The sequence below is a fragment of the Diprion similis genome, chromosome 6 (assembly GCF_021155765.1).
Source record: "Diprion similis isolate iyDipSimi1 chromosome 6, iyDipSimi1.1, whole genome shotgun sequence".
Taxonomy (NCBI): domain Eukaryota; kingdom Metazoa; phylum Arthropoda; class Insecta; order Hymenoptera; family Diprionidae; genus Diprion; species Diprion similis.
Window position 1 is genome coordinate 4,694,052 of NC_060110.1, and position 16,024 is coordinate 4,710,075.

At 35.7% G+C, this 16,024-nt stretch overlaps 1 protein-coding gene across 8 annotated transcripts in view; it reads left to right on the plus strand.

Moving 5' to 3' along the window:
- LOC124406816 overlaps positions 1-16,024 on the plus strand; it is a 132,877-nt gene that overhangs the window by 17,547 nt on the left and 99,306 nt on the right. For 7 of the 8 annotated variants that reach the window (XM_046882427.1, XM_046882432.1, XM_046882429.1 and 4 more), the window contains exons 2-20: positions 4,830-4,885; positions 5,766-5,961; positions 6,110-6,214; positions 8,262-8,378; positions 8,507-8,754; positions 8,880-9,129; positions 9,681-9,926; positions 10,009-10,128; positions 10,229-10,362; positions 10,445-10,682; positions 11,012-11,134; positions 11,220-11,354; positions 11,445-11,678; positions 11,756-12,271; positions 12,796-12,981; positions 13,271-13,522; positions 14,149-14,580; positions 14,761-15,054; positions 15,533-15,781. In XM_046882427.1, coding sequence (XP_046738383.1) covers positions 4,830-4,885; positions 5,766-5,961; positions 6,110-6,214; positions 8,262-8,378; positions 8,507-8,754; positions 8,880-9,129; positions 9,681-9,926; positions 10,009-10,128; positions 10,229-10,362; positions 10,445-10,682; positions 11,012-11,134; positions 11,220-11,354; positions 11,445-11,678; positions 11,756-12,271; positions 12,796-12,981; positions 13,271-13,522; positions 14,149-14,580; positions 14,761-15,054; positions 15,533-15,781 — 4,131 coding nt within the window. The remainder of the gene's footprint in view (positions 1-4,829; positions 4,886-5,765; positions 5,962-6,109; positions 6,215-8,261; positions 8,379-8,506; positions 8,755-8,879; positions 9,130-9,680; positions 9,927-10,008; positions 10,129-10,228; positions 10,363-10,444; positions 10,683-11,011; positions 11,135-11,219; positions 11,355-11,444; positions 11,679-11,755; positions 12,272-12,795; positions 12,982-13,270; positions 13,523-14,148; positions 14,581-14,760; positions 15,055-15,532; positions 15,782-16,024) is intronic. The other variant, XM_046882434.1, reaches the window with a different exon arrangement.

The following is a 16,024-nucleotide window of genomic DNA, read 5'->3' on the forward strand; positions in this document are numbered from 1 at the left end:
CTGAAAAATCGAAAAAGGCAATTGATCGATTGATGAAAAATATTAAAAGATAAGAAAATGCGATTCATTGCTAAGGTCGATTAGTCGATTTATCGAACTCGACGATTAATTGATTGGTACGAATAATCGAGTAATCGAAAGGCTTGATTTCCATCAGTATTACTGATTAATCGAATTTTTTAATAACCTGTTAAATAAAAACCGTATAATTGAGGTCTATGTGTGTTATTCGATAAATCTGGTCCTAGTTTCGAAACTCTCTAGTTATTTTTCTTCTTTTTTTTTTTCCTCAAGTTTGTTCGTATGTGGCGTTTGGACTGACTACATGTTTCATCACGTGAAGAAAACACTTTTACCCTCAAAGCGAAATGATTTTTCAACTATAGTTGTAAAGTGTATTGATAGTTCGAAAACTAAAGAATCGCCTGAAAATAATGACGCAAGGCTGTCGTGTGTTCTCGTTATATGTTAATTCGAAGCGTATTTATACGGTGTATATACACATGTCATAGCCAAATAAAGATTCTGCGTACTGGGTCAGAAATTTCTCTCACCTCGTCATCCTTGAACCACGAGAACTATCGATGGGAAGGGGGGGGGGGGGGGGGAGGGGGCAGGATTATAATGTATATATTTTCGACACAGTATAAAAATCCACATTATACAAGGATCTTCTTCATTCGTCTTTTTCCATCCACTTGTTTGCTCCTTTCCACTTATACAGAGATTGGATAATTAATTGTGTCCCAGGCAAGTCGTTCATATTTAAAAGAAAACCACTTTCGAGCTTAAATTTAATTTTAGCAGAATAGATTCAATTTTTGCTTCTCTGGATTTCATTTTTTGAACGCAACTTACGAAATCGGTGACGAGCAACAATTTTTACTCGATGGTTTGTGTGATGCCCTGTATACACAACAATGTATCTATAGGTACCTACAGCGTACGGAATGACCTACGTTTGATTACATAGCTGTGCCATGACTGTACGCACGTGTTTCTGACATCACCTCTACGATTATTCAAGTAGTTACGTTTGTTGAAAACGTGATAGGCGTTAACTTCAAATAGCCATTAGCTTTAATTTAGTATCACAAAATTCATCTCTGGATACTATCGTCTTGCACTAAAGAAAATCTCATGTGTTATAGATACTAGAAAATTCTAGTAAAGTAGGTATCGTTAGGTCAAAAGTCAAAATAGATATGTTAGAATGACAAGAAAATAGGTGTTACAAGTAACTGCATATTCAGTGTAATTAGAAGAATGTCGATACGGCATTTGTCAGTTAAAAATAGCGTCTAAACATCAAATTATCACGATAGTTACAAGAAAGTGTAGTACGAGTGACCATGATTAAAAAAAAAAAAAAAATAGTCACACGTACTAGATTTCTTTTCGATTACGGCTACAAAACTGACTTTCATTTTGTACTATAGGAACTATATTTTTCTGTCACAGTGAAACATAAACATAGTCAAACGTTGTATACGAATAACCACAATTATAAACTTATGTCGGTGTCACTTCGTTTTGAAATGATCGAGTTTTATGTATTATACATTTTTGCACAACTTGTGACACAGGCTGCGTGTCAATGGAAGTGGGTACTACGACACTGCGGTTGTAGGTACGTGACGTTATATCATGCTTGTTTCTTCTCCCAATTTTTATTCCCGTTTATTTAATCAGATGCCACCTCTACACGTGTGCTACTTCGTACCTATACGAATGAAGAATATACAAGCTTGATATATTAACGTTGAGGAAAGAGTGAAAGAAAGAGGTATCTACCGGCGGAGGTAAGAAGTCGCAAATAATGCACACAAATTACTCTGTTACCGATGATTAGAAATTATAGAATATGCAGTGTTAATTTACTTGACATAATTTCGTATTCCTATCGCGATGTCATTGTCGAGTTACTCTAGGTCTGTGTACCTTATCTATCGAGGATTCTTTTTCGGTCGTATAATTTATCTTAGGTTAGTATATATACAAATTGCATTCGGTATACTATCATCTCATGATATATGTATAGTGATCGATGTATTTATTATACCTGAGGATTTATCCGGCGTACAGTCGAGGGAGAAAATCAATGAATCATAAAAATAAAATAATTAGAATTGAGAAAATAAAACTTAAGTTAATTGAGCCGAATTTTATAATGAAAGAAGCAGTTCTTTATGTGATAAAAAATGAAAGCCGGCAAATTCATGGCTACAAAAAGTTCATCTCAGTGCTCAATTTTTTATATGGATACTCCAGAAATGGTCTGAATTGAATTTTAAATATATCTTTGATATGTTTTTTAATCAGGTATAAATTTAGTCATTTTAAATCGTGAGGATTATTTAACATAATACAACGTTTCTGTGATGAAGTAAAGATTTACGAAAAAAATTTGCCACAGCCCCGATTTTTCGGTAATTGGGTTTTAAAGGGTTACATGGGTTTCGAAGGTTGAGAAAGTATATTTTCTCTAATTTCTTAAAAATGTAATAAAATAATTGTTTGATTCAAACTTAAAGCATATGAAAAAACAATATTTGAACGATATTTCATAAGATTTTTATCCAAAAATTTTGAAAATTTAACGGTTTCCGGAGCCTGTACAGCAAAATAGTAAAACGGAACATGTTTTACTATAACATGAAGAAAAAAAAAATTTAAATAGATCTTTTTTAATTTTCAAACTCATGTAACCACTTAATCGATCTCAAATGATTCTTTATTTGCTATTGCGTTACAATAATATCATAAGTAAGCTTCCGCTGTTTTATTCTACATTGCATTTTATAACGATAAGTGTATTCTTCATGTAAGTGTTTTTTTTTTCAACGTTGGGGTACTTCTTTGATTATATTTTCCATTAGATAGGTAATACATTAAATAATGCATTATAAGTTTCAATGCGAATTTATATATGAAAAAAGCACAGCACAACTCGGTGCGACCACAAAAAAGATTTTTTTACCTTAGAAACTGAAATTTTACATCGAAAAGTCAAACCACCGTGGACTGTGATTATTTCTCAAGGCTCTTGATTTTTTTCACGTACGTGAAAACTAAATATATCTAAATAATGACGCATGGGTTTGATGGTATCTTCATTCATTCGAAAGATAGAATGTTTAAAAAATAAATGTAATTTTTCGCCGTCATAGAGGCTCTCTTTCATGATTACGAATAAAACCCAAAAAAAATCGTGAATCCTTTAGGACCGGTATTTTCAATTACTAGAAAGTGCAACGAACCATCCCCTTAACTCGAGTCCGCCTTCGTTCAGCATCTCAAATGCTGTTCGTAGTACAAACTTTTATATTTCGTTCAGGCAGGATTTTATACTTGTCTCATTTGCAAGTACATACACTTTACAATTTAGTGATGGTGAAAAACGAGGTGAAAAACATTTTATTGAGAAGGCTATTTTCTCGGTAATTAATTCAATATTGACATTTGTTGATCAGCGGTGAATAAGGATTTGGATAATCAATATCCTTACAATGGTATATGAAATGAAATATTTTACCATGTCAGTATGATAAAGAAAATTAGTAGCTTAGTCTTTCAGCATATTATCTTTTCATGGGATGTCTGAATCAAATGGAAAATTTAATATCGAATAATACCGTAAAAATCTCATCCATTCCAGTTTTTTTTACGAAAAATCTGCACATGAGCTGGTGAAAGTCTTAATTGAAATTCTTCCTTAAATCTGTTATGCATCCATCAATAATTGAGTATTTTTGAAATATAGGTATAGAACAAAGATAGATCTCAAAAAATAAATTGTAATTAATTATGCTGCCATCCATACAGAAATGAGATTCTTTTTATTTATTAAGAAGGTTGATGTACTTGGGAGTTCGATTTCGAATGATTTAACTACTTGCATATTTTACATACATATATTTTTAGTTTTTCATGAGTTTCGTGTGCATATACATACACGAAATCGCGAATACGCAACGAGAAAAATTTCTCGGTTACCACAACAGAAAAATATTTTTCTGGGTATAAAATGAATGTAAGCTTTGTAGCTGCATCCATAAAACACAATATGTGTCACTATTCTTTGCGATTATGGTCACTTGTACTTTATTTTATTCTAATTATTGAAGCAACATTAAGTTGATGTTGATGCATTAGTTAACTGAAAAAATGTTCAACTAAACAGATTCAATGTTGCAATAAGCAGAAAGTTTAGTATTGGCTACTGTAATCAGACTAAAACGTTACTTGTACACCATTTTATTATGATTTCAACAATATATATCAACCGTTTTGTAACGATTCCCATTTTACCAGAAGTTTCTAGTGCGGATAGTACATATGTACTTTTTTTTTAGACATGCTCATTAAAACTAGTGAAATATAGAATGGAATCTTATTAGTGGCAATGCGAAAATGATGAATTATCTGCCATTGTCACGTTTACTCTTTTTCGGGATCATCTTTTCGGTGTGACGAATCTACATTTTCACGGTACGCTGCGCCTCGTGGTTTAGGGCACAAAACGAATCGACCATTCTTTAGAAATGGTACGGCATAAATAGTGCGGACACAAGAGGACAAGGTGGATCGAATCTTAACTTGAAAGTGAATGATAATAAAAATAAATGCTAAAAATTATAAATTTATATCCTAATAATGCTTACTGCAGTGTTAATTCAGTTTTAAATGATAAAAAACATTCGTCTTGGCTACAGTAAAGACTTATTTACTAAACACTCGACAAATCTACATTATACATTACACTCGACACCGATAATAATTGTAACACGTTATTAGTTTGATTCATTTGATTCTTTTTATTTTTACAGCAAAGATGAAACATCTTTTGCCGTTGGTGGTATGGATAATATTAAGCTCATATCCAGTAAGTATTATGAATGGGTACCAATGAGCATAACACGCAATGTCGATATGCACTAGCAAGAAGAGTCGCTATATATTAGAGTTATTATTGCCTAGTTCATTATTTTCTCACGGGAGACACGATTATGTAACTTTTTCCTTGTCTATAGTTTTCATGTCAGGAGAGTTTAACGCTAATTTTTCAAGCGTAAAACGAAATCAGAAAAATATTAAAACTTCTTATTTCGACGCAGTACTACGAATTTTTTGTAAGGTATTTAACTAGTTGTTTTGAAATAATTGCTTTTTCAAAATAAAATAAAACAGTATTCTGTAATTCGTATTTGAAAAAATTGTACATTTTCGAACACTTGCTTGGAAAGTTCGATTACCAACGCGTGTCAAGCGTGCGTAAAGGCCTCACACGCCATTCCGAATTACTCAATAGAATATTGAAAACTAAGAGACACGTATTTCTTTATCTGCGGAAAAACGGTTTGGAGGGGTGAAAACGACCCTTAAAGTTATTTCTTGACGCGCTTCATGTATTTGAATGAAACCAACACTCAAATGTTATTTTTTAATGAATAGGAAAACTTCAGCGTTAGTTTCATTCAAATTCATCAAGCGCGTCAAGAAATAACTTTGAGGGTCGTTTTCACCTCTCCAAACCGTTTTTCCACAGATAATAAAAAATGCGTGTCACTTAGTTTTCAATGTTCCACAACATACATGAGTCTCAACGAAATCAGAGGTGAAAACCAAATTGATGTTCCTTCTTATTGTTAGTGCATATATAATGGGCGACATCAGACTCGTGTGATTACTGCGCTCGCCTTACCTCTTCTTTTTTAACCGAGCAAAATATATGAACAGTAATTAATTAATTTTCTCTTAAACAGGCTGAATCATTAAACAGAGGGAGACCAGGAAGTAGAAGAGAAGTATTCTTTTTAAATTTAGAAGACGGTTATTTTGGTTGCCAAGTTAACGAATCAACAGATGTCCTACAACTATTAGAGCTGTCAAGGCTTTGTGATAGTCATACAGACTGTTATCAAGGCACTGACGAGCAGCGCAATAAACTGAAGTGTACCGGTGAGTATATTATAATCAAAATAATGTCTTACAGTAACAAATGATTTTTTGTAGATATGTGCTAACTCCAAAATAGACGTACAGTTTCTTAGAACTTTCAGATCAACCAGTCTTTTTCATGTATAAAATATTACTATCTCTGTTGCAGACGACTGTACCAAAGAAGATGGAACAAAATGTGAAAATGGAGTCTGCCTCGACTCTGTATGTCATTGTAATGATGGCTTCGGAGGTTGTAATTGTCAGGTTCCAGGTAGGCAGTACTGCGAATACAAAATCAAAGCCCTAAGCGTTCAAATTTTGCTTAGCGTTATTGACCTGAGTATAGAGTGGTGCTGATTTATTACCAAGAATGAGCATTGTCAGCATCATTGTCTACTCGTGAGGAGCCATCCATAAATTATGTAACGCACTTTATGGGCCGGAGGGGGAGGGGGGGAGGGTGGTCAGAGCTTTTGTTACGTAACCTAATTTCTTGCTTTTTCGAGCTTTACTCGCAGAAAAATAGATTTCTAATTCGAATATGTGATCGGTGTCACGTTATCTCCTGTAGGGGGGGGGGGGGGGGGGGTTGCTTAGAGTTGCGGAGCGTTACAGAGGGGGAGGGGGAGATTGGGTCAAAATCACCCAAAAAGTGTGTTACGTAATTTATGGACTGCCCCTGACAATGATTATTTTAAAATTCACTCTGCGCGTAACAATAGTTACCCACTTCTTAATTGTTAGCTGGCACCTTGGGGTCGTTCGTGATCTAAGGGTTTTTGATTAAAACAGTGATCCCGTGTGAACGTCCTTTTGTTTCGTTTTTTTTTTTTTTGGTAAACTAAATGAATATACAATTTCGAACTTTATCACATATTTATTTACAGATTTTAGCACACTTCATAATTTTATTTGGTCCGAAATCCTTGTTAAAGTATACAGCAACCTAGCCACTCGTTTAAAAAAAATATATATTTTTGCGGTGGCCACAATTGCACTTGTTTTGCTTATCTGAAATGAAAAAAACCAAACGGAATTTTAATCTGTGAAGTGTGAACTGGTTTTAAAACTAGGATTATTGAAAAATATGAAAAAGCAAATTTTTGGCATCTTATTAAGTATTTGTTCGTGAATTTTGGTGTTTTTTTCACGACTTCTTCAACTTGGGAATAAAAACGGCTTGATGAATCGGAATCATCCTAGTTTGCAAAGTGTCTATATGAGTACTGAATAAGTCATTTAAATTTCAAAGCAATTCCTTTGATAGATTTTGAATCATCGTGGTTCCCAATTTGAGAAATACAGTTTTGAAAAAACTCCTTTAAAAGTTCAGGTTTGATTATCACCAATACAATTTTGACTCACCCTTAATCTGCTATGATTGGTCCATCAAGTGGACTTTCAGTTTCCTCAAAAAAATGTCACTCTTACATTTCCTGCATATTACATTTGCAAAAATAGCAGAAAAGAACAAAAGCAAATTCTTGTATACAATACACAAAACTTGTCGCAATTGGCACATTCAAGTTCATGCTTCCTAATAGTTTCGTCGCTGACGTTAATGCAGATCCTGTTTCCTGCTGTAATGAGTGGCGATTTCCATGAAATTTTCGATTCTTTTCCCGATTATGGCGTGTAGTATTAGAACGACTTTTTTTGATGCCACTGATTTAAAAAATCACTCGCGGCACGTGCAACAATATATTTTAGTCGACTGCAGCTCGAACGCTTTGAGTGCTCAGTCGTGACTAAACTAATCATCATAGTCGAAACAGAAAATTAGTTTAGAGAATATAAAGACTTCTCTATTATAAATTTATACCTGTGCTTGTATTAAGAGGTCAGATAAAAAACCCAGGCGCAAGAGAAGTATTCGATGCTCCGTTTTTCAAAATAAATACCTTTTTTCGGCTGACGTAATAAATTTGAATTTTTCTTGAAAGTACTATATCTCGGCTGCATTCAACTAATTTTTTAGCTCTTAATGAGGAAAATTCAAAAAGGCATTAGTATTTTTTTTTTTATAAAAAACGTCAATTTTGAAAACTTTTTTTTGCAGGTTTTCTAAAGATTTTACTACCTTAAAATAAAAAATTATTGTTGTGACCCTTTTTGGAAACTTAAGTGAATACCCAAAAAATATTTCAAGTCAAAATATTACATTGCTCCGTTACAGTAACCAATTTTCGGTTGGGGTCTTCGACGACCTCCAAGGTGCCAAAAATGTTATACCAGATAAAGGTGCCAGCTACAGATTAATTTCGTGGCCTGTAACAATGATGTTTTAATCAGAAAATTCTTAATCTGTCTGATTGCAGATGAAAATGAATGCAAATATCGGCCGTGTGATATTTTTGCTCACTGTACCAATACTCTTGGAAGTTTTCAATGCTCTTGCTTCCCTGGGTATCGAGGTGACGGATTTCAGTGCGAAGGTACGTTACTATTCACGGTTTAGTGAATTATAATTTTGTAAAATTATTTTGTCAAAAACAATATGTGTCCCATTATCCCATTTTACTTTACATCAATCCAACAATTCAAGGGATTAATTTCATTTCAGACATTAATGAATGCGATGATCCAGTTCTGGCAGCACGGTGTGTAGAGAACGCTGAATGCTGTAATCTCCCTTCAAATTTTCTTTGTAAATGTAAACCCGGTTACATCGGTGATGGGGAAGAACACTGTGAGGATTTGGACGAATGCACCATCCCTGGCGCGTGCGCAGAGAATGCTGTTTGTCAAAATATTCCCGGAAATTACACTTGTTCTTGCAAGACAGGATACACTGGAGATCCATACAGCACAGTAAGTTCTAGCAGAAAAGTGTCAATAATAATTTCTGAATTTCTGCACAGATTTTCATCTCACTTCTTTGCTTCACCCAAATCATATTGTACCTTTTGAAATGTTGATTCACATTTTATTTACAGTGTGACGATGTAAACGAATGTGAAAATGGTTATGCTTGCGGCCAAGGAGCTTTATGCATCAATTTACCAGGAAGTCATAAATGCGAATGTCCTCAAGGTTTCGAAGGCAATCCTAATGAAGGTTGTCAGGATGTTGACGAATGTGCTCGAACCCCTTGTGGTCGCTCTGCTCTTTGTACAAATTTGGATGGAAGCTTCCGTTGCTCTTGCCCCGAAGGGATGGACGGTGATCCTATATCAGGCTGTTATGGTAAATGTTGCACATTTTCTTTTGTCTTTATGATTCCTTGCAACATTCATGTGACATTAAACAACACAGGTCCTTGCAAATTTCTTTACTTGATGAGTATTCTTTCAAGATTTCCTGATTTCATGCCAATTCAGCGAAAGGTTTTTTTCTGTTAACGACTATAAGTTATGGCAAAAGTGAAGTATGAAAAAATCAAGCTAGAAATCCGATCTCTTGTACACTCAAGTAATGTAAATCTCCTGGCTACCGCTTTTATTTTCGCTTTATCTGTGTTGCACCCTGCGCCTAATTAATCATCATGACAATATCCCCATTGAAAAATCAGTAAACAACTTCACGTCATCTTTGACAAAAAGTTTTTAATCCACAGATTGAAAATCTATGAATTAGTTTTCAATTACAAACCAAAACTAGTTCTTGGAAGTTATAAAATAAAGTCTTTCAGTTTGAGAGACTAATTTTCTTAATCTGAAAATAATTTCATCTAAAAAAAAGCTAATGTGTCAAATTAAATAATGTGATAATTATTTGGTTTAACTAACTGGTAACAGACATTAACGAGTGTGATGATGCCGGTCTGTGCGGACCGAACTCCAAATGCGTAAACACCGAAGGCAGTTTCAAATGCCAATGCTTAGCTGGATATCAAGAAGATTTGACTCAAGGATGCGTCGACTCCAATGAATGTGCCCAGAGTAATATTTGCGCTACTAATGCCAAGTGCATCAATGTACCCGGATCGTTCAAATGCATATGTCCTCAAGGCTTTATCGGTCAAGGTCTCACATTGTGTGAAAGTCAGTTCTGCTTTTAATCAACGTAATAAATAATGAATTTCTAATTCGCACCTACTAACCAACTTGTATTAACTATTAACAGATGTTAATGAGTGTGAAAACAATCCGTGTGGAGAAAATACAGAATGTACCGATACAGTCGGAAGCTTTGTCTGCAATTGCAAAGCAGATTACACTGGAGATCCATTTAAAGGCTGCAGCGGTTAGCAGAAATTCACTAACAATTCTATATATCATTAATATATCTTCGATTCCTAAATGATCAATAGTCTAACAATTGACCGTTTTTTTTATCTACACAGATATAAACGAGTGTACGGCATATGAAAAACCGTGTGGTAGAAACGCTATTTGTAAAAATGCAAATCCAGGATACAACTGCATTTGCCCACCTGGATATAGTGCTAATCCCAGTCCAGCAATTGCTTGCGATCAGGTAAGCGTACATGATTTTTGTTTTTCAACTCACAAACAGAACTAAACGTATATGTGTACACTCATGTATTTGATTTCAACAGACCGATGTGGCAATTGCGTGTAAATCGAATTTTGACTGTGTTAATAATGCTGAATGTATCGAAGAACAATGCCTTTGCAAAGATGGATTTAAGGCGATCAGTGCCAAATGTGTAGATGTGGATGAGTGCATCGCAAATCCTTGTGGACCTGCTGCAGTTTGCACAAATGTTAAAGGAAGTTACCATTGTGATTGCGAAACAGGCTTCGTTGGAAGTCCACCACATATTCCATGCAAGGGTGAGTTTCATTATTTTGCTACACATACTCTAAAACTCATTGATATAAATGTAGAACGAAAAATTGACAACGAAGGGCCTAGAAAAAAAACAAATATTTGGTGGAATTCTCATCACCTAGTAGAAAAGTAATAGTAAGTAACGTATTTTACCAATATTGTGTTGTACGTGAAATTGAAATTATTTAACGTCTGATCAAATCGTAACCCAATTATACACATTGATGACGAAGTTTTGTAAGAATTATCAAGAAATCCAACAAAAATCCTTGGAAATTTTGTATTCCGTCGAGTAATACTGTATTAATTTGATTCATTGTATGTCAAACAGCTCCCTGTGAGGAAGTTACATGCGGAGAGCATGCGTTCTGTAAGGCGGATAGACATGAAGCCTATTGTATTTGTGAAGAAGGCTGGACTTTTAATCCAAATGATATAGCAGCAGGATGCATCGGTGAGTGACAAGACCGTAAAATAGATTCTGGATGTTTTCACGGTTTTGCAAATTTTCAAACGAAAATATGTTTTTGCCTAACTAGATATAAACGAATGTGACATTAGTAATGGTCCATGGGGACGATGCGGCAACAATGCAATATGTACCAATACTCCAGGAGGATTCAACTGCCAATGCGAAGCAGGGTATTCAGGGAATGCTTTTAAGCAGTGTATAGGTATTTTTCGCAGCTTATTAATGTACATTGTTGCTACATAAAAATTCTAATGTTATTCGGAATGAAACATCACTAATTATCATTACGCAGATGTTGATGAATGCCTACGTTCTGGATCATGCGGCTACGGAGCTATCTGCACTAACAATGATGGCTCATACACATGTTCATGCCCGGAAGGAACCATACCAGATCCAGATCCTACCGTCAAATGTGTCGGTGTAGTTACCTGCAATACAGATGGCGATTGTCCTGGAAACTCAATATGTGATCCGCAAAAACGGTGCTTGTGCCCAGAGCCAAACATTGGAAACGATTGCAGACGTAAGTTTTGAAGAGTGAATTTGAAATAGTAACTCAAGGAAGCTTTCACGTTTCCCTCAACGAATATGTATTTACAGATCCATGTGAAGATATGCTCTGTGGCCCTAACGCTCAATGCATGATGTTGAGTGGTACTGCAAGGTGCATTTGTGGAAACGGATTTACTGGAAAACCAGGTGTAAAAGGAGGATGTAGCGACATAAACGAATGTGCGGTAAACCCTTGCCCGCCAGGAGCTATTTGCAATAATGAGCCAGGTTCATTCTCATGCCAATGCCCCAGTGGCACAACAGGAGATCCCTACAATGGAGGATGCCAGGAATCTGAATTGCCCCATGTTTGCGGACCCAATACTCCATGCCCTGCAGGTGAACAGTGCATTCAAGACGAATTCATCGGCAGCAGTGTCTGCATTTGTCAGCGAGGATACATCCGTGATAAAGAAAGTGAAAAATGCAGAGATATCAATGAATGTTTGGAACCAAGAGATAAAACAGCATGTGGAGTTAATGCTATTTGCAAGAATCTACCAGGAAGCTACGAATGCCAGTGCCCACCGGGATTCAATGGAAATCCATTTTCCCTTTGCGAAGGTAAGACTTTCTAGAATTTATCTATGGTACAACTGATGGAAAAATATGAAATATCAAATTAATAGCCTTGCACTGAACATAATAGCACATTTAAAATTCAGGATACTGTTTTCTCCAATAAGTAAAGATGTAAAATTTGCCCGTGATTATAACTGCACCACAAAGCCCATGATATCTAATCCTGTGTGTTGATTAATGAATCCACTAACAATATGTTATCATACACGTTTGTCAGAGAATTTGAAATGAGAGAATAATTGGTTTGAACTCTAAAGTACTTTTATCGAGTTGTTATGTAATCAGATTAAAATTCCAAACATTCGTTTTAACAATTTTCCGAATCAGCTTAGATTTTGGAACACTGTTTAATAACATTTCAATAGAACACCAAAACTTATAGCCTGTTGAGGTTGAAAGCTGGTTGATTTGATGTGGATGTGTACGGATAACACTTGGGTTATCTCGCCACAGTGAGCACCGGCAGTTAAGAGCTCAGTCCTTCAACTCCATCTACTTATTTTCAGAATGCAACAGCATCGAATGTCAATGTCAACCACCGTACAAAATAGTGAACGGCAAATGCATGTTGGCTGGGTGTTCAAAGGGTGAAAGCTGCCCTAGTGGAGCAGAATGTATAACCATTGCCGGAGGTGTCAGTTATTGCGCTTGCCCGAAGGGCTACCACGCAAGACCAGATGGATCATGTGAAGGTTCGTATGTTATAAAACATAAAGTTATCAGTAGTTATGTTAATGTATTTGAATCCAAAATATTTATATTTTACTCAAAAACAAAACTTCAAAAAATCCTTTACTGGAAAAGTATTGGTCATGTGAAAATTTTGAATAGAATCTTGTCAATATCAATTTACCTCGAATTTTTGGACAGAAACGTCTACTTAGTGTATACTGGAAATTTAATACAATCGGTGATCATGATTATTTGCCTCTTTTTCCATATTGCTATGGGGGCGAGAAAATACTTTCAAATTCATTACAGATATAAATGAGTGCATTGAGGGACAGCAAGTATGCGGATATGGAGCTGAATGCAAAAATTTGCCTGGTTCACATCAATGCATTTGCCCTCATGATTACGGCGGTGATCCGTACAATGGCCTCTGTTCGCCAGCACAAAAAAGATGTACGAATGACAATGAGTGCAAAGCAAATGAGAAGTGTGTTCAACCCGGAGAATGCGTTTGTCCACCTCCCTTTTATACTGATGTGCAAGATGGAAATCTTTGTAAAAGTAAGTTTTTAGCTAAAGTCGCAGGTGTAGCATAATAGTATATTATGCACCTAGGGAGAGAAAGTAGGCTATTCTAAACTGCGTGCAAGATTGACATCCGAGCCGAAGGTGAGGTTGGCAAAAACGCAGTTTGGGATAGCCTTTTCTACACCCGTGTGATGTATGCTATTTTGCACCACCCCCTACAGCGGAAAGTACAATTTCCCGTTTATGCGAGGGGCCGAAAGTTGTACTTTCCGTGCTGGCGTGGTGAAAATATTATATTTTTTTCCCTCTTCGAAAAATCCATATGTGAAACAACATACGAATTAACGGGAACTTTTAGTTAACTCTAGATGAGTTTCTATATCAAGAGTTTTTTACTCACAATGGTGTGGACCACATTATCTCAGTTTAGTAAGATTGTATCAAAGAAAATCATAATCATCTACCAGAGTTGGACTAATACTCACAAGCTTATGTGTACGGTATACTACGGTCCTAATTAATAATTTTACAAAGATTTTGCGGATTTTTACAGGTCCCATTGAAACCCCATAAAATCACATGTGGATGCATATGGATTTTTTTAGTAGACTCATTTCAATGTATATCATCAACACATACTATTCAATAAAATTCAACAGATCCATGCAACCGATTTCCATGTGGTATGCATGCGAAATGCACTCCAAGTGATCCTCCGAAATGCATGTGCGAAGCTGGATATGAAGGAGACCCTCAACACGGTTGCTCAGACATCAATGAATGTGCTAATAATCCCTGCGGTCAGGGAGCTTATTGTCTTAATACCAACGGTGCTCACATTTGTGAATGTCCGAAAGGTACAGTGGGTGATGCTTATGGGGCGGGTTGTACAGGTGTTCCAACTGGAAAACAAGAATGTACATCTAATGAGGATTGCGAAAACTATTATGCATGTGATCACGGTAGATGTGTAAATCCGTGTAACTCGTTACCTTGTGGGCCAAATGCTTACTGTGAGCCAGACAAACATGCTGCTTGGTGTCGATGTGTTGTTGGATTTACCGAAGGAAAGAATAATGAATGCGTTTCTCGTAAGTATATTGATTTATTCTTTACTTTGTTTTTGACTGAATACTAAATACTTAAAACCGCATCAATCCTCACAAAGGTATTTGTAATAAAAATTGTATTCCCTGTTTAGCAACTGTTAAAGCGCCTATTTTTTTGACATTGCTAGAAATGATGTAACACAAGTATCTTATTTATTTCAGAATGTGATGGATTCGTATGCGGAGGCGGAGCGCAGTGTATAGTTAGTTACGATGGTCCGACTTGCAAGTGCGTTGAAGGATTTATAGGAAATCCTTTCCCTGGTGGTCAATGCACTCCAGATGTATGTTCATCAGATGTACCATGCGCTGAACCAAGTATTTGCATAAGTGGACGTTGCAAGCGTCGGTGTGAAGGTGTAGTTTGTGGTGTTGGAGCAAGTTGTGATCCGTCAACGAACAAATGTATATGTAATCCTTACTTTGTTGGGAATCCGGATCTGCTGTGTATGCCACGTAAGTTTCATTTCCATCTGTTTACTTATTCTGATCAAAATATATAGAATTATTTTTGTAACATATTGAAGAAACAGTACCAATTGTATGGATTGACCAATCGATTTGGAGTTTCCGAATTCGCGTTTTATCAGTGAAAATCGAAACAGGATGGAAGATATCATAAAAAACTAGAAATACCAATGAAAATTTGAATATAAATAAGTTCCAATGTAATTAGTAAGACACTCAAATTGTGATTTAGAAAATCGTTAAATTGATGTGTCCATGCAAACTGTTAGTTGATTAGCTTGTTTATTTTATCGATCGAATCAACACATAAAAAATGTCCTGATTTCTTTTCTGTATATCAATATTGACATTGGACAGCCAATGTCGATACTGTCAAGCTTCACAGAGGAGTTACCAAAACATTGAACAGTTCTCTTTGCTGTAAAGTATTGCAGATTAAAATATTGGTCAATCATTTTATTTACAGCTGTACAACCTCCAACATGTGACCCAAGTTGCGGCGACAATGCTCATTGTGAATACGGTCTAACCACGTCCAAATGCGTGTGCAATCCTGGCATTCATGGAAATCCATATCATGGGTGCGGTATACAAGACAAATCTGATTGTTCTGTGGAACTGTGCGGTAAAGATGCGCATTGTCGAGCTGGGCTGAATGCTGTGGAATGCTTATGCCCACCAGGTTACGCAGGAAATCCTTATATTCAATGCTACGGTGAGCATCGATAGCATTACTTTTATAACGGATTAAATATAATACGTATTGGAGTAAACATTACTTACCTCTCATCTCTGTAGATGATACTACTGAAGAGTTTCTAATATTTGTTGTCATCGGTTAAATGAAAATTCTTTGGATATTTTACATCCTAGCTTTGAAAGTGAGCCTTGTTTAGAATGCAAATCAAATTGGTTTTGTTTAATCTATTACAAAATTGCAAATGTATGCATGTAAAAA